The sequence below is a fragment of the Vipera berus genome (genome assembly GCF_964194415.1).
Source record: "Vipera berus genome assembly, chromosome: Z".
In the NCBI taxonomy this organism is placed as follows: domain Eukaryota; kingdom Metazoa; phylum Chordata; class Lepidosauria; order Squamata; family Viperidae; genus Vipera; species Vipera berus.
Window position 1 is genome coordinate 59912726 of NC_138205.1, and position 27411 is coordinate 59940136.

At 40.5% G+C, this 27411-nt stretch overlaps 1 protein-coding gene across 4 annotated transcripts in view; it reads right to left on the minus strand.

The window, feature by feature from the left end:
* Positions 1 to 2209: 2209 nt before the first annotated feature.
* PDCD6 (programmed cell death 6) overlaps positions 2210 to 27411 on the minus strand; it is a 101618-nt gene continuing 76416 nt past the window's right edge. The window contains exons 3-7 of one of the 4 annotated variants that reach the window (XM_081345352.1): positions 18784 to 18934; positions 9666 to 9710; positions 7894 to 8052; positions 3880 to 3989; positions 2210 to 3551 (exon numbers count right to left, since the gene is read on the minus strand). In XM_081345352.1, coding sequence (XP_081201478.1) covers positions 3453 to 3551; positions 3880 to 3989; positions 7894 to 8052; positions 9666 to 9710; positions 18784 to 18892 — 522 coding nt within the window. In that variant the 5' untranslated portion in view covers positions 18893 to 18934 and the 3' untranslated portion in view covers positions 2210 to 3452. Of the gene's footprint in view, positions 3552 to 3879; positions 3990 to 7893; positions 8053 to 9665; positions 9711 to 18783; positions 18938 to 27411 lie in introns of all 4 variants that reach the window. The other 3 variants (XM_081345353.1, XM_081345351.1, XM_081345350.1) reach the window with 3 other exon arrangements.

The window sequence follows — 27411 nt, forward strand, 5'->3', positions numbered from 1 at the left end:
CCTCCCAACAGAATGACAGGCCCCAAAGAAAGATTACAGATTCAGAAATAGGCATAGGGAAACAATGTATTTCTTTGGGGACCTGACAAAATGACTGGCTATTTATTTACCAAGTATGTCATGCATAATGTTTTGTCAAAGGGAAGATTTGTAAACTGGAACAGTGTGTATTTAACAAACTCTTCATCTTTCTTGTATGAAAAGTAAATGATAGTTTCTTTTCAAACCCTGTGATCCTGAGGTGAAACAAGAATATTACATAGTGTAAGGACCCACTTCAAAACCTCTTCCCAAGAAAGCAGAACTCTTGGAATAGATTCATCGCAAAGAAACTTTTATTAGGAGAAGTTGACAGCAGGCATAGAAGGCAGGATCTGAGGGTTTCCCGCTCAAATCGATAGGTTAAAGGAGAAAAAGCAAACCCCACCCCAATAGTTCATTCAGTCAGTTCAAATGGACCAATCCCCAGGTGTTAAGTCTGCTGTGGGAATGATACTGATAAGACTCTGTTCCCAAGGCTGTGAAAATGTTGTTGGGTCTTCACAACTTCTTTTCCACAGTGAGAGATAAGCCAGATAGCTGGAGGCACATTCCTTTCTCACCCCAGGTTCACATCAAGGGGAAAACAGTTCAAAGAGCAAGCAGATAGAGGAAGCTGAGAGGATACATTGTAGCAGCTAAGCGAAAGGACAAGATACATAGTAATTGCCCAAAGCTCTCCCCCCAGGAGTATGGCAGAACCCACAGAGGGAAAAAGGAAAAGACATAGACCCATCTAGTAAAATCCCCCCTACCAAAGAAACGGGTTCTGATACATAGAATAAGATTCTGAATGCCAAGTCATTCTGTGCTTTAAATTAATTACTATCCTAGATACATTAGAATGCATCTATCAGTCAATGCAAAAATTCTGTCTTAGGCTGAGTACTCTTCAACATCTTCATAGATTATTTAGATAAGAAGATAAAAGGGGAATTCATCAAATTTGCAGACAATATTAAGCAGGGAGGGAATAGCCAATCCTTTGGAAGACAGACCTACGGGACAGAAAGATCTTGATGATGGATCTAATCTAACAAAATGCAATTCAGTGGGGAGAAAAATAAGATCTTACACTTAGGCAAAAAACAACAGCAAATGCACAGGTATACAATAGGTGTACCTGGCTCAACAGCAGTAACTGTGAGAACTGTGCATACACAAGATCTAATCAGAGATTAATTGCTCCATTCCCCATTTTAAAAAATATGAATAAGAAAGTAAAACAGTTTTCCTTTTTTCAGCCACAAACTAATCTTCTGCTCTTAAATGTCCTTCAGTTGCAAGATTAGGCTATTCCCATATTCAAAGAGAAAATAAAATAGAATTCATATGCAAGTAAAGAATACCACTTAAAGAGGTGATTCAAGGAGAAAAAGTTGGGAATAGAATTGACTTCCTAATTAACAGGTACGATGCAGAAAGAAGAGACTGTTTAGGAATTGACACTGTTAGTAGTGCCTGAAGCTTCTTAATTACATCTTCTTTTACCATCTTATTAAGATGGTAAAAGCTATTTTCAGAGTATTTTATTGCATTAAGATTAAGAACAAGTGGTAATTATGATTGGTCCTATTTACAGCCATTACAGCATCCTTGCAATCATATGATTGTGATTTGTGACCTTCCCTGTCTGATTCCAACAAGCAATGTCAGTGGGGATCTGCATCAAGTGCAGTCATGAGATCCTCATTTTACGACCCATGAGGTCTTCACTTAATGATAGTAACTGTTGTCACTATTATTAGGTGGTGTGGTCAAATGGGTTTTCAACACAGTTGATTAACAACAGTTTCCAGTCCCAATTAGCATTCTTAAACAAGGACTACTTAGTTCGTTCAGTATTTGAAACCAATTTAAAATAGTTTATTACAGTGCTTAGTATTTCTGAAATTTATGATTAACATGATAATTGAGAAGAGTGGGGAAGACACATTTTTAACTCTGTTCTAGTTACTTCTTTTTATTTGTAATTTTGTTTTAATGGCATTAAGCCAACACCATTGGAAATATACACACACACACACATATATATACACATACACACACATACACACACACACACATATATATACACATACACACACATACACACACACACACATACACACACACACACACACACACACACACACATATATATATATATATATATATATATATATATATATATATATATATATATAAAATGAGGCTATCATTTCAATTATTTAGGGTTTTCATTTGCCATGTAAATCAAGACTAATACTCTACCATGAAACTTAAAAGAATAAAATTTGTTTCAGTAAGTTTTCTGCTTTTTATTTAAGATAAAGTAAATGGTTGCTTGCCATACAAAAGATGGGCTGATGCAGAAACTCCATGGAATAGTAAATTAGACATGGTTGAAACTGCAGCCCTTCTGTGGCCATGTACCATTCCAGAGTAGAATAGATCTTAGTGCAGAAAGGTATTATTTAGGCTGGCAGCGCATCCTAAGCACAGTAACTACTGAAGGTAAAACTGTATTCATATCCAGTTATAACTCCAAGCCAGAGAGTAAAGGCAGAAAACATTTTAATTACACCCAAAAATAAGGAAAAAGAAGAAATATTCAGCTTTAGTAATAACTCTCTTAAATTCTGCTTACCCAGAATTAAAAAATCCCAGGAAGAAGAGTAACACTATTTTTTTTAAAAAAAGATAAATGGTACAAGCAGATGAAACCTAATCTAAATGGGAGAAAAATACTAATGAGTTATCTTGACATCTGGCATATTTAAGGCCCTTATTTCTGTGAAGACACAGGATAAAAATTTCATTTATTTTCTGTTTTCTATTTTAAAAAGATATATGCAATAGTGTGCAAATCTGAACAAGAATTCTACTCTTGGTGTTTAAAGATTACTTACAGCAATAAAATATACCTGATACAATGCAGAATCTTGTAGCTATAGCACCTTTAGCAATGAGAAACAGAATCTTTAAGCAATGTATTTCTAAACTAATTGTGCTGTATGGAGAAAAAAAAACTATTTTTCTTTTACAGGTGTTCCTTGACTTACAACCATTCGTTTAGTGACTGTTCGTAGATATAGCTGCACAGAAAAAAGTGACATGTCCATTTTTCAAACTTACAACTTCTGCAGCATCTCTATGGTCATGAGACAAAATCTGGGCACTTGGCATGTATTTAAGACAGCTGCATTGTCATGTGATGGTCATTTGTAACCTTCCCAACTGGCTTCCGACAAAAAAAGTCAATGGGGGAGGTGAATTCACTTAACCTCAGTGATTGCAAAAAAGGCAAAAAAAATGGGGAATTCACTTAATAACTACCTTGCCTAGCAACAGAAATTTTGGCTCAATTGTGGTTGAACATCGAGACTACCTGTATGCAAGTTCTATTCCTTAATCATATACAATATTTACTGTCATACAACAGTGAAAACCATAGAAAGATATTGTTCATAAGACACTTGTATCCAGCCGTCCTGATCAGTATCATAGCGTCTGAAGACATCTGTCCATTTCTGGAAGAAAAAAGTTAATGTCAAATTGTCTGCAGATAAAATACCTGTGTTCCATTATAGAAAATGCATATAACAACCATGAGACAGATATGATGCACATACTGAAATCTAAATTGGGGAGGGGAATATTTTTTCTACAGTTTTTTACAATGAAAGTAGCAGTCAGGATCCAGATAAAGGGCTGGACAAAACTGCAAAGTCAATGGTCCACAACATAAAGCTGTACTTGAATTCAAACTTTCATATCCTTGTTTTCATGTTGCATACTTGAAACAATTTGTTCATCTGTCTTCATCTGTCTTTTTTATATTCCGCAGTCTATGATTACCTGCAGTACAACACAGCACTGAATGAAGTCATCAAAAGCCACTTGCCCTCTTCTTTGCCTATCAAATTTCTGAATCAAGAGATCGTAGAACTGGTCAGTCAGTCGGTATCCTTATTAAGAATTGGAAACAAAATTTAAAATAATTACATTCTATAATTGCAGCCACCTAGATAAATGATATTCATGTAAGTAAATAAAAAAACAACAACCAGGAAGTTTCAGGTATAACAGAACAATGGAACCAATGTGTTTTAATCAGATCCTTTGGAGCTAGCTGACACCTTTTTATTTTATGAAAAATCAGGCTATCCCATAAAGCATACTATGATGTGTCACAAATAAGAACCGTAGTGGCCCAGTGGTTAGAATGCAGTACTGCAGACTAAATCACTGTTCACTTCAGGAGTTCGATTCCAAGCGGCTCAAGGTTGACTAAGCTTTCCATCCTTTCGAGGTTGGTAAAATGAAGACGAATTGTTGGGGGCAATATGCTGACTCTGTAAACTGCTTAGAGAGGGCTGTAAAGCATTATGAAGTGGTATATAAGTCTAAGTGTTATTGATAAGTGCTATTGCTATTGTGGTAGGGACGCGGTGGCTCAGCGGGTTAGGACGCTGAGCTTGTCGACCAGATGGTCGGCAGTTTGGCGGGTCAAATCCCAAGTGCCGCGTAACAGAGTGAGCGCCTGTTACTCGTCCCAGCTTCTGCCAACCTAGCAGTTCGAAAGCACGTAAAAAGGCAAGTAGAAAAATAGGGACCACTACGGTGGGAAGGTAACAGCGTTCCGTGCGCCTTTGGCGTCTAGTCATGCCGGCCACATGACCACGGAGACGTCCTCAGACAAGCGCTGGCTCTTCGGCTTTGAAACGGAGATGAGCACCGGCCCCTAGAGTCGGAAACGACTAGCACACATGTGCGGGGGAACCTTTACCTTTACCTTTATTGCTATTGTAACAAAAGTTATGGCTGAAAACAAACAATAATGTTTACTGGATTGGTAAAATTAAATAAAATCAAAATCTTAGAACAGAATAGAATAGAGCTGGAAGGGACCTTGGGAGGTCTTCTAGTCCAGCCCCTTGCTCAGTTAGGAGAACCTATACCATGTCAGACAAGTGACTGTCTAGCCTCTTAAAAATCTCCAGTGATAGAGCGCCCACAATTTCTGGAGGCAAGTTGTTCCACTGGTTAATTATCCTCACTGTCAGAAAGTTTCTCCTTAATTCCAGGTTGCTTCTCTCTTTGATCAGTTTCCAATCATTGTGGTTGGAAACCATCTTGATATACTATGTATTTTTTAAATAGTGCTATGTTGTTTGAATACCTCTTCAATCAGTTTTTTAAATAATTATTTATAAGAGTGTACAGAATGAAAATAATGTTTTATTTAAATAGGAAGACATAATAACCTGAGCATCAAATACCATGTTTCCCTGAAAATTTATTTATTTGCCTCCAAAAGAGGCACCAGGTCTTATTTTCAGGGGGTGTCTTTTCCACAGTCTCACCTCACAGCAGTGGCACTGACAGCTCCAACCAGCTGGCCCACTTCTTCTGCAGCCGAAGGAAATGCCTCTGCAGCTGTGACTGGAACTCTGGATTGATGCGCGCAGTGCCCCCTGGCCTGTATTTTGCTGTCAGATGCCTTCTGGAAAGGCCTCTGCAGCTGAGAACTGAGTTACGGATTTTCTTGGCTGCAGAGACCTGTCCGGAAGGCCTCCAATGGCTAAATGCAGGTGGTGGGGGGAAGAATCCAGAACTCCATTTTCAGCTGCAGAGGCATTTCCTGAAGGCCTCTGATAGCAAAATGCAGGTTGGGGGGTACTGCAGAAGTGGGCTGGTGAGGTGAGGCAGGTGTTGATTCATGGGAGGCCTGGCTGTAATGGTAAGTGGGTATTGGGCAGGTCCATCCCAATACTCCTGCCCAAGCTTGATTTTTAGGCATGCGCCTCGCCCCAAAACTAGGGCTTATTTTTGGGATAGGTCTTACTTTCAGGGGAAACATGGTAGTATGTACTCAGGAAGTCATTCTACTGTATCAAGAAATGCATTTCACAGAATCTGTATTATTAAGTTAGAAATCTAAATGGAGTAAGGTTTCCACCTAAGGGGAAATGCCTTCAACAATCTCTAATGTGTAATGATTTCTGTAAGCTTATATAATATACTTCACTAAAAATTATACTCAAATTTATCCCCTTTCTCCCTCAGATGAATGTAAGCTCTTCAGAAGAGTGACTTTATTGTCAAAACAGTTTCATTCATATGAGAAGCAAACATCAAGCCCCAATGTCACACCAGAACACTTGGCTGTGAAGTGTGAGAGGATGTTTTTCAGAAAAGATTTCATGTACCCAATCATACTGTTAAAACTACGCTCTTTTATATCTAGATATTTGGACCAAAATATACCTTTAAAAATGGATATGCTTTTTCCTCTTCCCTACTTTTTATTATATAATCATGTTTTTGAAATTGTAAAGATACCTTTACAAGCTGTTTCAGATTTCTCTTTTTCTCTCCCTCCCTCTTATTTATTATTTATTTATTTATTTATTTTAATTCCATTTATATCCCGCCCTTCTCCGAAGACTCAGGGCGGCTTACAAGCTTAGCAGTAGCCTTCATTCTATGTATATGCCTGCTTATTAGGGCTTTCACACACACCCCCAAGTGGCATTATTACAAAGTCAGCTTAATTGCCCCCAACAATCTGGGTCCTCATTTTACCTACCTCGGAAGGATGGAAGGCTGAGTCAACCTTCCATCCTTCCTGTCTATGCATATGTGTGTATTTGTAAAATCTTCAAATATTTTGTAAAATTAGTGAACAAGCATCCATATCATTAACATTTTCTATCAAGTATCATATACGTTTATAGTAATTCTTTTTCATTTTAAAACATCCCCCACCTCAAATCTTCCATAAACTGAGCTGTAATCAGTTAATTTAATACGTAATATCTTATAAATTATTCCACAGAGAAGACTAAAGAAATGTATCATATGCTCAGTCCTTTGGCACTTGGATGACATTCAAGTTATCAAGCTCTACTTGACATTTGCCTATTGATTTCCCTTGGGGATAGACTATGTGATAATCTTTGCAGAACTCAGAGAGATGCACTCTTTTCCCCCGTAACTCTCCCTTAATTACAGTACTGACTAAATATTAAATCCTCTTCATTCATTCCTAAGCAGCAAAGTTAAGGGCTACCAGAAATAACTACATAACTATTTTAACCTTGATTAAATAAACCAGGGGTCTGTGGACCAATACTGGGCCACGGCATGTCAGCAACTGGGCCTCACAAACAAGCAAAACCCCATCCACGAGATGCAGGCAGCACACAAAACCACATACACTTCGGTCCACGGGAAAACCTCTCTCTACATAACTGGTGCCTGGTGCCCAAAAGGTTGGGGATCTCTGGAATAAACTATATCCCTTCCCCATATTTTTAATAATCTTAAATTTTAATCCCTTCAAATAATGTTCCTCAGCTTCGTTTGTAATTAGAGACAGGTGGTCCCCCAAAAAATTCAATTCCATGCCTCAGAGGGCTTTAATAGACAAAATAAGCATCTTAAATTGTATCAGGAAACAGTGACAAATGTAGATAGTGACAAGAGCAGAAGTGTAACATGTATTCTTCTAGAAACACTTAAAATTGCTCACACTGCTACATTTTGCCCCAAATGAAGTTTCTGGATCCTCTTCAAGGGCAGCATCATATTGCAACTATGATTCCACAATCGCAAGATTTTGTGAAATAAGTTCTAAATAACTTGTGATTGCTGCACTATTCAATATATTGCTTAAAAACATTAATTTAAAGACCTAATGGCAAGCTATTCCAACCTGGTTTGTGGAGGATGTATCCAGGTGTATCCTCCTAGAATTCTTCTGATTGACAACTACTGAAAATTCTGAAAGTTGAAGTCTATACATCTAGAAAGGCTACATAAAGCTATTTGCCAAAAATAAATATTTTAATAATTACTATGAATTACCAAAACCTGTTAGGGCTTGCTTTAATTCATGTTTGTCAATCATTCCAGAGTTGTCTCTATCATATCTGCGAAAAACATTCTGCCAGTCAGAGATATATTTCCAGACTCCTGTGAATTCATTGAAGTTTACACCACCTTTGTTTTCTCTGTCAAACATAGCTGAAAAAATAATTAATCCTAATTAATTTAAATAGTAAATTAATCTAAATATTAATCTATTTGTAATTTACCATTTTTAATTTATTACGTTTAAGTTAATTACTAGAAAGTAAAAGTATTTTTAAAAAAGTTAATTGTACTGAAATTATTTCCCATTTTTATGTCAAAACAAAACCCCCCAAAGCAGCTTCTATGCAGGGCAAAATATAGATTCCGCAGAACTTGAGAAAAAAAGTTTGGTTTCAACCATTTTAAAGAGCAATTCAATTAGTTCTTCAATTGTAAGGACCTCCATTAGTTACCATACTTTAGGAATAGATGAGTATAGGAGAAATACACAGCAAACTATGAAGCTTTTTGTATGCTAGATTTGTTCCTGAAATTGTAAGCATTGTATTTATCTTTTATCAAATACTGTAATTTAGCAGAATCTGCAGGTTATATGTGTCAAAGTTTGCAAGGATACAAGCCCTGCCTCATTTTACATATGACATTGGCAACACAGGTTGAAAAAAGGGACACTTACATTGTCATCCTCCATGTACCATCATGTTGATTCTGACACATATAACCCAGAGATGCAATTGGCAATACTACTAATTGGGTAGTGATATAAGCAGAAATTTCTTATATCTATAGTCCAGTCTATCTGATAATTATGCAAAGCATTAATATGGAAGGATGGAAATATTTTACTAATTTTAATGCAGGGGGAAATCAAGGTTTCTATACATGCTCCCTTTAAGAGGTATTCAAGGGGACAAATGATGAAAGCAACAGTATACAAAACAAGCTCCATTCACCTTTTTGTTTTTATTTAATAAATTAGAACAAAAAATATGAAACAGAACAAGAAAAGAAAAGAGAAAAGCAATTGTTGTACACACATAAAAGGGGCAAAGCTTCTATTGTGACTGTATAATGCTACTTTCGTTTTGATGAAAGGACTGGTTTCTGCAGAGGCTCCTTTGTATCAATTAATACTACTCATTCTGGAAAAAGATGAATAAACCAATGTTTCAAAAATTGCTTTCTGAAAAGCAGAAAAACATGCTATTTGCACTAGTGATTACCTGAAAGATCCCAATACCAATTAATAAAGTTGATAGGACCTGTGGTTACAATAAACTTTCAGGTAGTTCTCAATTTACAGCCACAATGGAATCTGGAATTTTGATTACAAGCCATTGCAATTGTAAGTTGGGGAGCATGTGACCAAACTCAATGTTACACATTTTTACAATAACTGTAAAAATAAATTGCTGTGGTCATAAAGTGAATCTCATGATCATTAAGTGAATCACATTGTCATTATGCAAATCCATTCTTCTAAACGGATGTGGGGTTAGTGGGTATTTTTTGCCAGAAACTGGCATGCAAGTTGGTTGTCAAATGTCCAAATGCCCAAATGCTAATCATAACTTTGAGGACAGGTGGTAAGTAGTTTTTTTCAAGTCTGTCATAACTCTGATCAACCATTAAACATCCACTTGTAAGTCTAAGATTACCTGCATTTATTTAAATTAATAAAACTGAAAAGGTTAGCATTTTGGTTCCCACTTCAGACAAGTGCAATCTAAATATAAAACAAATGGAGTTCAAATATTACTTACATAAAATAGATCTTACAGTTGCCGGATTAAATGGAGTCCATGTTCCTAAAAGAAAGAGAAAACATTGCATGGTACACATAGAAACAAGAACATTTCAAAGTAATAAATGAGTAGTAATTAAACAATTAAAGCTTAGTAAAACAGTAGTACTAATAAATCTTACCTCTTAATTATGTTCATAAGTTAGGCATATATAAATTATCTTTGCTTACTAAGAAAATTGACTGTTTTACCCACTGTTCAATATTTTATTACAGTTTTGTCATCAATAAAGTAAATATGAAATTAAATATATAAATATGGAAGAATTTTTTCCTCATATAATAATGATATATATTTATTTATTAAATATATAAATATATATTTTCCTCCAATATATTGTGTGTAAGGCTTTAAACTAAAATTGAGGGGGAGGGGACCAATCTTCATGACTTTTAGAACCTAATTCCAAGCCAAAACCATTATATAACCAAACATATAAGGAGGTATGGATAAACAGAAAGAATAAAAACTCAGATGCAAAGTAGGAGACGTAGGAAGTATGCCCAGCGTCAGCCACAAGGAACTTAAATGCCTATACCCTAACACTCAAAGTTCAGGGAACATGAAAATATTAGTCAACTTGAAAATATTAGTACACAAGGGCAAGTATGATACAATTGCCATTACAGAAACTTTGTGGGATGCAAGTCATGAGTGGAATGTACTGATAGAAGGATACAAACTATTTAAAAGAAACAGATCTAACAAAAGAGGAGTTAGAGTTGCATTATATCATATGTTAGAGATCACTTCCTCTCTACTGAGATGCAAACAAAGCACAAAAGCCTTCTAGAATGCATTGGGTCAACATAAAAGGAAAAAAGAATGACATTGCCATAGGTATATACTAGAAGCCACCCAACCAAGCAGAATAAATATGTTAACTTTTTGTTAACCAGTTAACTAACATGTAAAAAACATACCACAGTAGTAATCGGGGATGTTAACTACTCTGACGTGAACTGGGAGAGAAACTCTGCAATAAATGGGAGATCAAACAGATTCCTGATCAACCTAACTAACAACTTCATCCCCCAAAAGGTAGAGGTGGCAACTAGAGGGAAAGCTTATTCTAACCAACAAAGAAATGATAGAGGGGACTGAAGTTGCAAGAACTTTAGGGAAGAGTGACCATGTTATATTAGAATTCAATATAAAACAAACACAAGCAACAGAACATAATCAAACAAGTGTTTTATTCTTTAAAAGAGCTTTTAGGAAGGACCCCATGGATGAAAATCTTAAAGGGTAAATCAACTCAAGATGTTTCGGAAACTGAAAAATACTATTAATAAAAGCTCAGTCCAGTTCAATACCACTAAAAAAACAAAAAAGGAAAACAAGAAAAAAACCAGCATGATTGCACAAAGAACTCTCAGACCAACTGAGACAAAAAAGGACAAGTACAAAAAATGGAAAGAGAAGCACATAAGTAAGGCAGAATATCAACTAATAGCTTGAACCTGCAAAGATGAAGTTAGGAAAGCTAAGGGTTTGAACTTGTCAAAATGTCTAAAACAATAAAAAAAAACTTTCTTTCAACATATAAAAAACAAGAAAAAGCTCAAAGAAACAATTAGTCCACTAAATGGAGAAGATGGCAAAGAAGTAACAGGCAGTAGAAAGAAAGCAGAACTGTTTAATTCATTCTTTGCATCTGTCTTCATGCAAAAAAACCCAAACACTACTCATCTTACCAAAAACAGAACCATAAATGACAATTTAGGAATGCAAATTAAAATATGCAAAAATAAGGTAAGAGAACACCTGTCAGCAACAGAGGGACTCAAATCACCAGGTCTTGACAGACTACATCCTAGAGTTCTGAAGAAACTGGCAGCTGTTATTTCAGAATCACTGAAACATGTCTTTCAAAGTTCTTAGATCACCTGGGAACTACCTGAAGACTGGAAAAGAGTTGATGTGGTCTCCATATTTAAAAAAGGGAAAAAAACAGATTCAGGAAATTACAGACTAATCAGCACGGCATCAATAACTAGGAAGATCTTGGAAAAGATAATCAAGCAAGAAATCTGTGAACACCGAGAAGCGAACAAGATTATAATCTGTAGTCAACATGGATTCATAAAAAACTGATCCTGGCACCTCTTGCAACCCCCCACATGGTGCCTGTTGCATGCATCCTCCCTATTATGTTGTTCTCACACACACTTGCACATTTGTATACCCTTCCTGATCCCTTTGGCATCTCTTATGCATCCACTAGCAGTCTCCTTGATCTGGATAGCACATCTTCATACATTGCTTCACAATGTACATAGGGCCGCTAACCGGGAGGACAGGTATACTCAGTTCCTAATGTGGTATGGGTTCTTTTCTACACTTCTTTTGTCAGCCTGGATTCTGTAAGCTGCCCAGGCATCTGCCAAAGCATTACACACTACGGGCCACATGTTTTTCAATTGATTAATCCACTCCTTTAAAGAGGAGATCCTGGACTTCCGGTGGCGGCGCGGCGCCGGAGACAGCCGTTTCGGGCTGCCCGCTGTTCAGCTGTGTTGTTTTCACCCGAAACAGCGCCGATCAGCTGTTCGGGTGGATTTGAAGCCCCCTCCCCGGGAGAAGAGGAGGGGGTGAGGCCCCAGGTAGGGGTTGAGTTCTCCGGGGCCGCCTGAGCTTAAAGCTTGGGCGGCTGAAGGATTGAACTCCCCCGTAGCCTGGGTTGCTCCCAGCTGTTCAGCGTCTCTGCTCCGGAATTTTTGGAGCAGAGCCAGGCGTTTGCGACCACCCCTGCCAGAAGGAAAGACCCTGGAATAAAAAGGAGCAGGCAGAGCGGTACAGGAGGACAAGGTGAAGAGGACTTTTATTTTTACTCTCTAGCTTAATGGACTTTTTAAACTTAAAGTGAAAGTGCGCAACAAGTGAAAGTAAAAAGATGGCGGCTAAACCTCCCTCAAAAACTCTTCGGAGTGCTGGAACTTCCCCGGTGCAACAGACATCGTTGCAAGCTTTGCTTCCTCCTGCTGCATTGACATCGAAGGATTTACAAGATGCTCTTGAAAAACACGCCCAGGTAATCTTAGAAACACTGGGTGATAAGTTGGCAAAGGTGGAGGAGAAATTGGAGAAACTGGAGGAGAGGATAGAAGAGAAGATGGAAGAGAAATTCAGTGCGATGAGGGTAGACATTTTGTCTACAGTGGAAAGTGTGGCTGAATGTGTGCAAGGTTTGGATGAAAAAGTGGAAGATCTGACTCAAAAGAATGCTATATTAGAAGTAAAGGTACTGGAGAATGAAGATTTAAGAGACAAAATGGACAGAGAATTGAGTCTTGTTCAGTATTATCAGATGCAGTATGCTGTTAGAATCAGAGGCTTAAAAGAAAATACCAAAGAAGACCTAAAGCAGCTGATTTCTGAGGCTCTGGAAGCAGTATTGGGTCAGCCAGCATCTGAAATAAAGGGATGCATGGATAAAGTCTTTCGTGTAAACTCATGGGTTGCTAGACAGAGAAAGCTGCCTAGAGATGTGGTGGTTTATTTTGCAAAGAGAGAAACTAGAGATGAAGTTATTCAAGCCGCCTATGATACTAAAGTAGTGGTTGCTGACCAAGAAGTTTTGGTTTTAAAGGAAATTCCTCCAAAGATTTTAAGGAGAAGGAAGGACTTTGCATTTCTTGTGCAGGAACTTAAGCAACGTGATATAAGGTTCAGATGGGAGATTCCAGTTGGATTGGTGGTGATGCATGAAGGTAAAAGATACCGTCTGGTTACTGTGACACAGGCACGTGATTTCTACAATAATGTTTTAAAAGCAACCCCACTATCACTTCTGGAAGCTGCAAAGGGATCTGGAGAAGGAAAACCTCAAGAGGCTGAAGATGGACAGACAGAGGAGAACGGTGCTGGAGGGGATCAAATTATAACTTCGTTGGCTGATGCTGGAGAGCAGAGGGTGACGCGTGCTGCTTTAAAACGAGCAAAACAAATAAAAGAACAAGACCAACAGAAGTTTATGGAATTTTCAAAGCGTACTTACAGCGAGGCAGTGGGAGGAGCACGGCCCAAAGGAGACAGAGGGGCTATAAAAGATGTGCTCCAACAGCTTCGGGATGACAAGTATGGCGACTAAATTTCTAACCTGGAACGTTAATGGACTAAATTCGCCTCAGAAGAGAAAGAAAGTTTTTCAATATTTAAAACAATTTAAGATTGATGTTATATGCTTGCAAGAAACGCATATTAGGGCTATGGACCAAAAGTATTTATTGAACTCAAGGTTGGGCACGCAATTTGTCGCCTCTGCAATGAATAAGAAAAACGGAGTGGTTGTCTATGTTAAAAGTGCTTTAACAGCGGACTTAATTGAAGCAGATAAGCATGGAAGATACGTTATGATAGATTTGTTGCTAGAAGGCAAAAAAACGCTTTTAGTTGGACTGTATGCTCCTAATCAACAACAACAACAAGCTGATTTTTTTAGTTTACTTCATACAAAGCTTACTCAGTTGGATTACAAATCGTTTATTTTTATGGGGGACTGGAATGGTGTTTTGGATGTACAGATGGATAAGGCTGGTTTTTTTAAGCGTGTTCCGTGTCATGCCAGATTGCCTAAATCTTTTTTTGAAATGAAGGATGATTTGGAACTGCGAGACATTTGGCGTGACACACACCCGCATGAAAAGGATTATACATTTTTTTCGGATAGACATCAATCTTTTTCCAGGATTGACTTCATTTTGCTGACTAACGACTTTTTTTCTAGGATTAAGAAGGTAAAGATCTGTGCAAGAGCTATTTCTGACTATAGTCCAGTATGGTTAGAGATCAATAAGGACAATAGAGATAGGCGCTCGTGGCGCGTAAATGAGAACTTGTTTAGAAATCAGAAAAATGTGGAAGAATGTAAACAACGGATGAAGGATTTTTTTGAAATTAATATGAATAAGGATACTTCTATGGACATGGTTTGGGATGCTAGCAAGGCCTATATGAGAGGGGTGTTGATATATATGAATAATAAACACAGACGTACTTTGGAAGCTAGAAGGAAAGAATTGGAGAATGAAATTAAGGAAAAAGAGAAGGCCTTGATTTTGAATCCATTGGATGTGAAGACTAAGGAGGTTATTAAGCTATTAAGAGGACAATTTGATAAGCTAATGGCTGACCAGGTGGCAACCAATTTGCGGTTTGCCAGGCATAATACTTTTTGCAATGCTAATAAGCCAGGTAGATGGCTAGCTTACAGACTAAGGAAAAAGCAAAGGGCTTCTAATATAGACAAAATTGAACATAAGGGAAAGGTTGTGTTTCAACAGGATCTTATTAAGGAAGCCTTTGTGGATTTTTATTCTAAATTATATGCTAAGGAGAAGATTAATGAAAAAGACATTGATGTATATTTGGAGAATGCTAGCATCCCGGTTCTTACGCAAGTACAAAAAGAGGAGATTAATCAATTGATTACAGAAGAAGAAATTCTTACAGCAATTAAGGAGTTGAAGGTGGATAAAGCGCCAGGTACGGATGGTCTGACTGCGGCTTACTACAAAAATTTACAATTAGAGTTGATAAAACTGTTAAAGGAATTGTTCCAGACAATTCAGAGAGGGGGAAAGGTGCCTCCGTCTTGGAGAACTGCTTTTATTTCTTTGATTCCGAAGGAAGACCAAGATGTTACTCAAGTAAAAAACTACAGACCGATATCACTTTTAAATACAGATTACAAGATATTTGCTAAGGTGTTGGCTAATAGATTGATGAGGGTTCTGCAACAGGTGATTCATGGGGATCAAACTGGGTTTATTAGTGGTAGGCAAATGAAAAATAACGTGAGGCATATAGTTGATGTGTTGGAATTTTTGGAAAGGAACAACCAGATCCCTGCGGCACTAATTTTTTTAGATGCTGAAAAAGCCTTTGATCAATTGAACTGGCAATTTTTGATGAAAGTTTTAGATAAAATGAATTTTGGGGATAAATTTCTGCAACCAATTAGGGCATTATATCAAAAACAAACAGCCCGAATAATAGTTAATAATAGTTTGACAGAAGCATGTAATATTGAGAAGGGTACAAGGCAAGGGTGCCCGTTATCGCCTTTGTTATTTGTGTTAACATTGGAGATATTATTGGTAAAAATACGGAACTCGGAAAGAATTAAGGGTATACAAATTAGAGATCAGGATTATAGATTGAGAGCGTTCGCAGACGATCTGGTTGTTACAGTGACCCAGCCGGAGAGCTCTGTTGTGGACCTGATGGAGATAATAATGCAATATGGGAAGGTTTCTGGATTTAAAGTTAATGTACAAAAAAACTAAAATTTTGGCTAAAAACATGACAGCATCGCAAAAGGCCCTTTTAGAAGGGTTAACTGGATTTGAGATTGTTAAAAAGGTCAAATATTTGGGGGTGCTTCTGTCGCCCTCTAATACAAAATTATATAAAAACAACTATGAAAAATTATGGGGAAAAATTCAAAAAGAAATGGAGAGTTGGGAAAAACTGCAATTGTCTTTGTTGGGGCGAATCGCAGCAGTGAAAATGAATGTCCTGCCTAAATTTTTATTTTTATTTCAAATGATACCGGTTCTTAAGGAAGATTCTAATCTGGAGGAATGGCAGTGAGGTATCAACAAATTTGTCTGGGCAGGGAAAAGGCCACGAGTTAAACTTAAGATTATGCAGGATACTTGTGAAAGAGGTGGTCTTAAAATGCCTAATCTTAAATTATATTATGAAGCTGCTGCGTTAGCAGGTATAAGTGATTGGATTAATTTGACACAAGAGAGATTATTAAATCTTGAGGGCCACGATTTGTTGTTTGGCTGGCATGCATATTTGTTGTATGATAAGAAGGTAGATAATGTGTTTAGAGTGCATATTTTAAGACAGGCATTGCTGAGAGTTTGGAAGAAGTATAGATATAAGTTAGACTGTAAGATACCTTTGTGGGCAATTCCAAAACACGCAATAGAAAATATAAATGTTGGTTTTAAACATGATGTGATTACGTATAAGGAGATTTTAAGCTTGGAAAGAAATGTCTGGTGTCTGAAACCATACAGTCTCTTGCGAGATGAGAAGATTGTTCAAACTTGGTTTCAATATATTCAGCTACGGGCCAGGTGGAAAGAAGACCAGAAAACTGGTTTTACAATGACTGATGAAAATCTGATAAAGCAAATTAGAAATCAGGGACCAGCACATATTAAACGGATATATCTTGCATTGATAGAGATTGACTCAGAAACAGAACTTGTTAAGGATTGTATGATAAAATGGGCCCAAAACATCCAAGAAGTTATTACAATGGACACGTGGGAAAAGATTTGGGTGAGGAACGTAAAATTTACACAAGCTCAAAATTTAAGAGAGAACTTCTATAAAATGTTTTATAGATGGCATCTAGATCCTAAAAAGCTTGCAAGTATGTACCCGAATTATCAGCCAAAATGCTGGAGGTGTGGCGATGAAGATGCAACATATTTTCACATATGGTGGACTTGCAAAAAGGTGAAGGCCTTCTGGATAAAAATTTGGTGGAATATGCAGAAGATTTTCAAGCAAAGGATAAAGTTTTGTCCGCAACTTTTTTTGTTGGGAATAATTACAGATGCTACGGTTGTGGACACTAAGTTGATGTTGAATTTAATTACGGCAGCAAGACTCTTAATAGGTCAGTATTGGAAGAAGGAGGAACTGCCGACCATAGAAGAATGGACTTTAAAGGTTTCTGACCTGGCAGAGATGGCAAAGATCTCGGCTTATTTGAAAGATCACTCGCAAGAACGTTATATCATGGAATGGAGAAAATGGATTGAGTATATCCAGAACAAATATAGGACTAAAAAGTTTCATGTAGCATTTGAATAAGTCTTCCTTTTCTTTTTTCTCTTTTTTTTCTATATATACTTAATATTAATAGTGTTTGTATTATCCTATATGAGCCAGAGAGTGATAGATTTTAGAGTTTATGGTTGTTAGCATATGGATGTTTATGATCGGTTTTTTTTGTTTTTATACCTTGTACTTAGCTCTGGGAAGTCGGGGGGGGAGGGGGAGAGGGGTAGGGAGGGAGGGAGAAGGGAGGGGGAGGGGGGACTGTTAAAGATAAAATGTATGTTAAAACTTTTCAATAAAAAAAAGAGGAGATCCTGGATTCCTGGGCTAATAATTCAGGCATTGGGTAAAAATCTTGCCCAGTTACCACTTGAAACAGCATGAAGCCTGTGCTGACGTGCACAGTGTTATTATAAGCTACTTCAGCAATTGGCAACAGGTCTGTCCAATCATTTTGTTGGTAGTTAATCAAACAGTGCAGGTATTGTTCCATTACTGTGTTCGATTGTGGGAATTTTCTGACAAGGGATGAAGTAGACTTGCTTAGAGAATAAGTTGGTCATGACCCAATTAAGTGTTTCCCAAGCTTTCGGGGAACTCCACCATAAAATCCATGGAAATCTCTCTCCAGGGTGCTGAAGGTTAAGCTATTGTTTGGAGTAGCCCAGGCATTTTTCCCTGCCTCCATTTGGCTGAAGCACAGATGGGGCTGCTGAAAACATAACTTTCAATGTCTTTCTTGAGTGAGGGCCACCAGAATTGTCTTTTGAGAAGGTGTAGGGTTTTCACAAACACAAAATGTCCTGCTACTTTTAAGTCGTGGCACATTTGTATAGTCCTTAGTTTTTGCTTAGCTGGCATGTACAGCTTTCCGCCTACTCACACCAGGCCATGCTGCATGGAGCAGATTTTTGTGGCTGTAGAACCATTCATCTGTTTCCAAAGCTTTTTAAAATTCAGGTGCGATAGCATTATCCATGGGTTTTCTCCCTTTCTCCTGCACTCTGGTAGTTACCTGGGTTGCTAGCTGATTTACATGAAGGAGTTTTACTATTTCCGCCTTGGAGCTGTTGTATTGTGGCATCCTTGACAGAGTGTCGGCCAAGAGGTTTTTCCCCCAACAGATAGCACAGGGTGAAATTGAAGTGGTGGAAATATTAAGCCCACTGTGCTTGCTTTGGAGATTTTTTTGGGGGGGGATGGGTGGGTTTCAGAGCTTCCAGGTTTTTGTGATTAGTCCAGACCTCGAATGGAATTTTGTTACCTTCTAAGAAGTGCTTCCATGTAAGGAGAGCCCATCTAACTGCAAAAGCCTCCTTTCCCCACACTGCCCACTGTTGCTCTGTTTTGGTTAGCTTCTGTGATGTAATCATACATGGTTGCAGGTTTCCCTCCTCATTCTCTTGTAACAGCACCTGCTTGGGTGACAAAAGGTTTTCCTGGGTCAGTGTGTTTAGCAGCGGCTCAACAGAAAGCAGTCTTTTAAGTATTTTGAATGCTGCCTGGCATTCCATAGTCCATTAAATTTCAAAGATTGGCTGGGTTTTGGTTTGTCCCCCCTCTTTCATTTTTAGCAAGTTGGTAATGGGGAGAGCTATTTGAACAAACAAAGAGATGAACTGCTGGTAAAAGTTGGCAAATCCCAGGAAGCTTTAAAGCTGTTTCCTGGTTTGGGGAGGTTCCCAAACCAGGTCACCTTCTCCAGGTCCATTTCAGCCCCTTCGTAAGAGATTTGATATCCCAGGTAGTCATTTTTTTTTCTTTGTGAAACTCACATTTGGATAGCTTGGCTGTGCATTTTTTAAGCACCTCCCTTAACAATTTTACATGTTCCACTTTTGTTTTGGTGTAGATAAGGATATCATCAAGATATACTAATAATAATAATAATAATTTTATTTATATACCGCCCTTCTCCTGAAGGACTCAGCGCGGTGAACAGGGCAAGTATATAAAAATACAAAAATACAAAAGTTAAAAAGGAATTAAATACAATGCCCAAACTAAAACAGTAAGTACATATATTAAAAAACAACAATAAAATCCCAAACCCATCCCCCCATCAGGCCAGGCCGGTTTGTTCGAATAAGTGCGTCTTCAGATCGCGTCGGAAGGAGCGAAGGTCGGGCGCCATCCGGAGCTCGACCGGCAACCGATTCCATAAATCCGGGGCGCCCACAGAGAAGGACCTCCCCCTGGGGGCCACCAGACGACATTCTCTGACCGGTGGCACCCTGAGGAGGCCCTCTCTGTGGGAACGCACAGGGCGGAGGGAAGTTGATGCTGGCAGCAGGTGATCCCTGAGGTACTCTGGACCCATGCCATGTAGGGCCTTGAACACCATTACCAGTACCTTGAATCTCACTCGGAAGACAACTGGGAGCCAATGCAGCTCACGGAGCAGAGGTGTAACATGAGAGTATCGGGAAACTCCCAACACAACTCTCGCGGCTGCATTCTGTACCAGTTGGAGCCTCCAAGTGGTCTTCAAGGGCAGCCCCATGTAGAGAGCGTTGCAGTAGTCTAAATGAGAGGTCACGAGCGCATGAGTGACCGTACGCAGGGCATCCTGGTATAGATAGGGCCGCAACTGGCGCACCAGGCGAACCTGGGCGAAGGCCCCCCTAGTCAAAGCCACTATGTGATCTTCCAAAGTAAGCCGTGAATCTAGGAGGACTCCCAAGTTGCGAGCCCTATCTACGGGGGATAATAGCTCACCCCCCATAGAAAGAGATGGAATATTCTGAATATCCCGGGATGCTGGTATGCACAGCCACTCAGTCTTGTCGGGGTTGAGTTGAAGTCTGTTCCTCCCCATCCAGACCCGAACCGCTTCCAGGCAACGGGACATCACGTCGAGGGCATCACTGGGGTGGTTTGGGGTCGAAATAAAAAGTTGGGTATCATCAGCGTACTGATGATACCCAACTCCAAAACCACAAATGATCTCACCAAGCGGTTTCATGTAGATGTTGAACAGGAGAGGCGAGAGGACCGACCCGACGAACTCCACAAGCGAGAGGCCTCGAGGTCGACCTCTGCCCCCCTGCCAACACTGACTGCGAATGTCCCAGGAGGTAGGAGGAGAACCACTGAAGAACTGTGCCTCCCACTCCCACTAATAGGACTAGGCCTGTCCCGGGCCCTCCAGAGATCATTCACCAGAGCGACCAATGCCGTCTCCGTGCTGTACCCGGGCCTGAAACCCGATTGGTATGGGTCTAGATAATCCGCTTCATCCAGGACCAGAGGGAGCTGATGCGCCACCACACTCTCAACAACCTTCGCAAGAAAGCGAAGGTTGGAGACTGGAGGAAAGTTATTTAACACAGCTGGGTCCAAGGCAGGCTTCTTGAGGAGGGGTCTCACCATCGCCTCCTTCAAGACGGCGGGGAAACTACCCTCACTCAAAGAGGCAGATATAACCGCCTGGAACCAGCCTTGTGTCCCCTCCCAAGCCGCATAGAGTCCCTTGGGAGAAGGGCGGTATATAAAAACAAACAAATAAATAAATAAATAAATAAACCAGCCAGGAGGGGCACGGGTCCAATAAACATGTGGTGGAGCTCAATCTCCCCATAATCCTGTCCACTTCCTTCAGAGTCACAGAATCAAACTCCTCCCACATAATATCGACAAGACCGCCCGCGTCCTGATCGTCCGACTCTGCCCAGTCGGAGTCCAGACCGGTCCGAATCCGAGCGATTTTGTCCCACAGATGTTGACTAAACTCCTCGGCACAACCCTGCAAGGGTTCCTCCCTCACCTCCTGATTAAGGAGGGAGCGGGTCACCCTAAACAGGGCGGCCGGGCGGTTATCTGCGGACGCGATAAGGGTAGCGAAGTGATTAGACCTCACCGCCCTTATCGCTGCGAGATAAGACCTAATATAGGTTCTTAGTCGCAATCGGTCGGATTCAGATCGGCTGGATCTCCAACAGCTCTCTAGGCCCCTTCTCCGACGCTTCATCTCCCGAAGCTCCACGGAAAACCATGGAGCTCGCTGGGATCTGCACCGGGTCAGGGGCCGCAAGGGTACAACTCGGTCAAGTGCCTCAGTGGCTGCCCTTTCCCAGGCTTCCACTAAGGCATCCGCTGAGTTGTGAGCAACGGAGGCAGGTGGGGACCCCAGTGCTGCCTGGAACCTATCAGGGTCCATTAAGCGCCTGGGGCGGTACCATCTAATTGGCTCCACACACCCCCGGCGGGGAGTGGCAAAATGGAAGACCAGCCGCAGGAGATGATGATTGGTCCATGACAGGGGCATAACAATTGGGGAGCCCCCACCAAGATCATCTAACCACCGTCCAGATAAGAAAACCAAGTCAAGGGTGTGGCCTCCCACATGAGTCGGTCCATAAATTACTTGCGTCAGGTCCATGGCCATCATGGAAGCCATGAACTCCCAAGCTAACTCAGATGATCCTCCCAGGGATGGTAGATTGAAGTCACCCAAAACTATAAGTTTGGGGAACTCAATCACCAGCCCCGAGAGGATGTCGAGAAGCTCAGGCAGGGCTGCTGCTGCATGACTACGCGAAAGGTACACCAGCAGCAAGCCCAACTGCGCCCCAGGACCACATCTCAGGAAGAGAGACTCACACCTGACTATCTGGGGAACAGTGGCCTCCCGCGGACACAAGGTCTCCCTCATGACTACCGCCACTCCCCCGCCCCTACCCTGAGCCCGAGGCAGGTGTAGCTCCCGGAAACCTGGAGGGCAAAGATCAACCAGAGGAATGCCACCCTCTGGGCCCAAGTCTCCGTGATGCAAGCCAGGTCCGCATGCTCACCCTCGACCAGATCCCGGATAAGAGGAGCCTTATTAACAACGGACCTGGCGTTCAAGTACACCAACCGGAGCTCAGGTGGCTGCACATCGTCGCTCCCAGGACCTCGAGGCAGAAGCAGAGGGTCGGAGCGCCTCACTGCTTGTAAGCAGCGGAGGGGCCCTCTCGGATGTCGATATGGCCCTCTGTTCGTACACCTGCTGCCATTCCCTAACGTCGTGGGAATAGGTAATCCCATGACCCGCTCCAGAGCTCCGGAGGCAACCGACCCCCGCTTCCCCCCTACGCAATCAATCCCGGACCTGGCCCTCCCCCTTAACCCCTTAAATTTTTTTGCTAAAAAACAGATCAGGGGTCTCTTCCTAACAATAAACCGGAGACCCCAATCCATACCTGACCATCTCTCAGGGTCCCAACAATTGGGCCCATCATCAAGAGGAAAGTTAAAAAAGAAGGCGGGACGCACTCAGGAGGGGGGAGTACCCCTGAGGGCGTATATTCCGTGCCAGAGTAACGTAAGCGTGCCATGACTGGCCATGTGAGTTCAGGAAGTGGCAGTCAGATGTTGAAAGATGATGTCATATCAGGAGGAGTATATGAGTCTAAAACCGCCAGTCCAGCCCAACTCTCACTCTTGCTGGGTACCCCAGAAACAGTCAGCAGTCGATCTCTCACCCCGACCTCGAGGCTGATCTAGGACCCTTTTGTATAAGTGTTCACAGAGCACCTTGTTTATCAGCGGCATAAACACATTGGGTGCTCCTTGCAGGCCAAAGGAAGTACTTTGAATTGAAAACAGCCTAATGGGTAATTGAAAGCTATTTTCCATTCATCTTCTTTGATTCTGATGTGTCACCCACGAAGCGTCTGCCAGTGGGTACCCCTTCCACATCACTAGGTACTGCACCCTTCCACTCCATACCCTTGATTTATTTATTTATTTATTTATTTTATTTAATTTGTATACCACCCTTCTCCCGAAGGACTCAGAGTGGTGAACAGGGCAATAAATACTAAAATACAGAAATACAAAAATTAAGAAGAGATTAAACCATAATGCCCAATAAAACAGATAAATTACATAAAACATGATAAAATCCCAAAACCCATCAGACCAGGCCGGCTTGTTCAAACAAATAGGTCTTTACATCACGTCGGAAGGAGCGAAGGTCGGGGGCCATCCGGAGCTCAACCGGTAAACGGTTCCACAGATCCAGCGCACCCACAGAGAACGCCCTCCCCCTGGGGGCCATCAGTCGGCACTCTCTGACCGGTGGCACCCTGAGGAGGCCCTCTCTGTGGGAGCACACTGGGCGGAGGGAAGGTGATGCTGGCAGCAGGTGCTCCCTAAGGTACTCCGGACCCATGCCATGTAGGGCTTTAAAGGTCATTACCAGGGACTTCCGGTAGCGCTGCCGCACCGAATGGCAGCGTTTTGAAGCCGCCCGATCCTGGGAAGTGTCAAAGTGCTCGGAGGCAGCGAAAATCAGCTGTCCCGTGGTGCTGGAGCCTCTCCCTTGGGAAAAGAGGGAGAGGCGAGCATGCCTGGGTAGAGGTAGAGATCCCCTGCGATTCTCTCAAATAGTTTGGGGGATAACAGGGTGAGCCCCCTCGGAGCCCAGGCTCTCTCCGCTCTCAGGACGTTTTCGCTCCAAAAGGAGTGGAACCAGACGCGACAACTGCACCTGCTGCTTAGATGGGACTGTGAGTATTTTGTTTCTTTGAGAAGCAGGCAGAGCAAAGCAGGAAGATCTGAATTTTCAAGTTGGATTTTAACTTTAAGTTTTAAGTTTGAAATGGAGTAAATATGGCGCTGGAATGTTTCTTTCCTGTGTGAAGTGACTGCGTTGGAAAACTGTTATATTTTGCTACATAGCAAGAGATACAATTTGCAACTGACTTTACCCAGTATCGGATTTTGTTTATTTGAAAGCTTGTTCCCTTTTTTCTTATTGAAGTTTAAGGAACTTTGGGAGAACTTTTATTTTTTCTTTCCTTTCCCTTCTTTTCCCCCCCTTTTTTTTCTGAACTCTGATTCTGCTGGGTGAAAGAGGAAATTGAAACCTAAGAGATGGCTGTGAGACATGGGGGAGGGCCTCCAATTTCTAAGAATGTTATTTCTTCACCTTTACCACAAGCTGTAGGGCAGACTTCGATGAAACCTACAGTACAACCACCCTCCCCCCCACCTCCTGCATTTACACTGACAGACATTCAGCAAGTTGTGATGCAGTCAACACAAGTTTTGCAGCAAGAAATAAAGGAAACAAGGGAAGAATTTGTTAACCAAAACAACCAGATGAGGGAAGATATAGTGCTTGCACTCCAGGGTTTGGCTGCACATATAGAACGCCTGGATGTTCATGTGGACTCAGTTATGGAGTATGTGGAGAATTTGGAAAATAAAATCATTGATGCTGAACAGAAGATTGATAGAGCAGAGGCTAAGATTGACAGAACAGAGGACGAAGTTATTATATCACAATATAAGAACATGTAGTTTGCATTGCGTATCAGAGGCCTTAAAGAGAATCCTAAAGATTTGGAATGGGAGGTAGCACAAGCAGTGGCTCCTGTTTTGAAATGTGAACCTGAAGAACTACTTAAAGAAATGGATAAGACATTTAGGGTTAACTCCTGGATTGCTAGGCAAAAAAAATTACCTAGAGATGTAGTGATTTATTTTTCCAGGAGGTCAACCAGAAATTCTATTATCCAGGCCTTTTATCGGGAAAGATTTCAAATTGCAGGCCAAGACATTATAATTTTAAAGGAGATACCTCCAAAAATTCTTAGAAAAAGGAAAGATTTTGCCTTTCTGTCCGATGAGCTTAAGAAGCGACAAATCCAGTTCAGATGGGAAATACCTAATGGAATTGTGGTAAATTACGCAGGGACCAGATACAGATTGGATACAATTTTAAAAGCAAAAGATTTCTACACTAAGGTCCTGAAAGCAGGCTCACCAACGTCTCCTCGAATCAAAAGAACAGAAGCAAGACAAGAAGATAAACAATTGAGTGAAGGGGCAATGTCATTGCCTCTTGAGGAGATACAGCAGGTGGAGGTTATGGAGCAGAGTTTGGCATTAAAGGAAGACCCAAAAGAACAGAGAATGACAAGGGCTGCATATAAGCGTATGGAAAAAGAGCAAAAACAGACGCCTGTATCTGGTCCAACTACGCAAGACGCGGCTGTCTCAGAGCCTGTGGGAGGAGCACGTCTGAAGAGAGCAACAGCTGATCTTCAGGCTATGTTCCAAAGACTCATGGTCACCAGAGATGGTGAAGTTCCTGACATGGAATGTTAATGGCTTAAATTCACCACAGAAAAGAAAGTATTTTTTTATCTGAAACAACATAAAAATGACATTGTTTGCTTACAAGAGACACATATTGCATTAAAAGACCAAAAGTATCTGATTAACTCCCGATTGGGAACACATTTTGCATCTTTTGCTCTGGACAAGAAGGCTGGAGTGGTCATTTATTTAAGAAAAGATTTTTCGGAAAGATTGATTGAATTGGATAAACAAGGGAGATATGTTAGTATTGAATTAATATTACAAGGAAAGAAAGTTCTTATTGGATTATATGCTCCAAATCAACAACAGCAAAAATTCTTTAAATTTTTACATCAGAGACTAATCGAATTGGATTATAAATCTGTTATCATGATGGGGGACTGGAATGGAGTTTTGGTCCCATCTGAAGACAAGAAGGGATCCTCCAAAAACTTTTTTAATTCGAAATTGCCTAAAGCTTTTTTTGATTTGAAGGAGGATCTGGAATTAAGAGATGTATGGCAGGAAAGGAATATGAGAGACAGAGATTTTACCTTTTTTCGGATAGACATAAATCTTTCTCTAGGATTGACTTTATTTTGATTACTACTGATCTTTTTTCTTGGGTTAAGAATGTTAAGATTTTCCCTAGGACAATGTCTGATCATAGTCCTGTTTGGTTGGAGTTTTTTGCAGAAGATGGTAGTAGAAGATCCTGGAGGCTGAATGAGAATTTATTTACAAATGAGTTGTTCTTGCAGAAATGTAGAGAATATATGAAAGAATTTTTTGTTACAAATATGCATCGATGGAAATGGTTTGGGATGCTAGTAAAGCTTATATGAGAGGGGTTTTGATTTACATGAACAACGCCTACAGGCGTAAGCAAAAGCAAAAACGTTTAGATCTTGAGGAAGAGATTAAATCTAAGGAGAAAAAGCTTATTTTGAATCCATTGGATAATTATTTAAGGATTTCAATACACTTATTGAAAGAACAATTTAACATGCTACTGGCTGATCAAGTAGCAACTAATTTGCGCTATGCTAAACATGCCGGCATGGCTGATCAAGTAGCAACTAATTTGCGCTATGCTAAACATGCCGGCATCAAGTTCCCTTCGTCCAGTGCGCTCCCACAGGGAGGGTCTTCTCAGGGTGCCACCGGTAAGAGATTGCCGGCGGGTAACACCCAGGGGATAGGGCCTTCTCAGTGGGGGCGCCTACCCTTTGGAACCAGCTGCCAGTGGAGCTGAGGACTGCCCCCGACCTCCGTTCATTCCGCCGGGGCCTGAACACCTGGCTCTTCGAGCTCTCTGGCCCAGGCTGAGGATTAATCTTATTTTAACTGGGGTTTTATTTAGGCAGGGACACATATATATATATATTTAAATTTGTTTTTAACTTTTGTATTTTGGTTTTTTAATCACCCTGTAAACCGCCCTGAGTCCTTCGGGAAAGGGCAGTATATAAATGTAATTAAATAAATAAATAAATAAATAATACTTTTTGTAACACTAATAAGCCTGGTAGATGGTTGGCTTACCAATTAAGGAAGAAACAGAAATCACGTACTATAGATAAAATAGAATATAAAGGAAAAGAAGTCTACCAACAAAATTTGATTAAGAGGAGTTTTTTAGATTTTTATTCGAAATTATATTCTAAAGAAAATATACAAGATTTAGATATAGACAAGTATTTACAGGGAGCTCATTTTCCGAGACTCTCAAAAGAACAACAACTTGAGATGAATTGCCCAATTACATCAGAAGAAATTTCTTTAGCTATTAAACAGTTGAAATTGGGCAAGGCTCAGG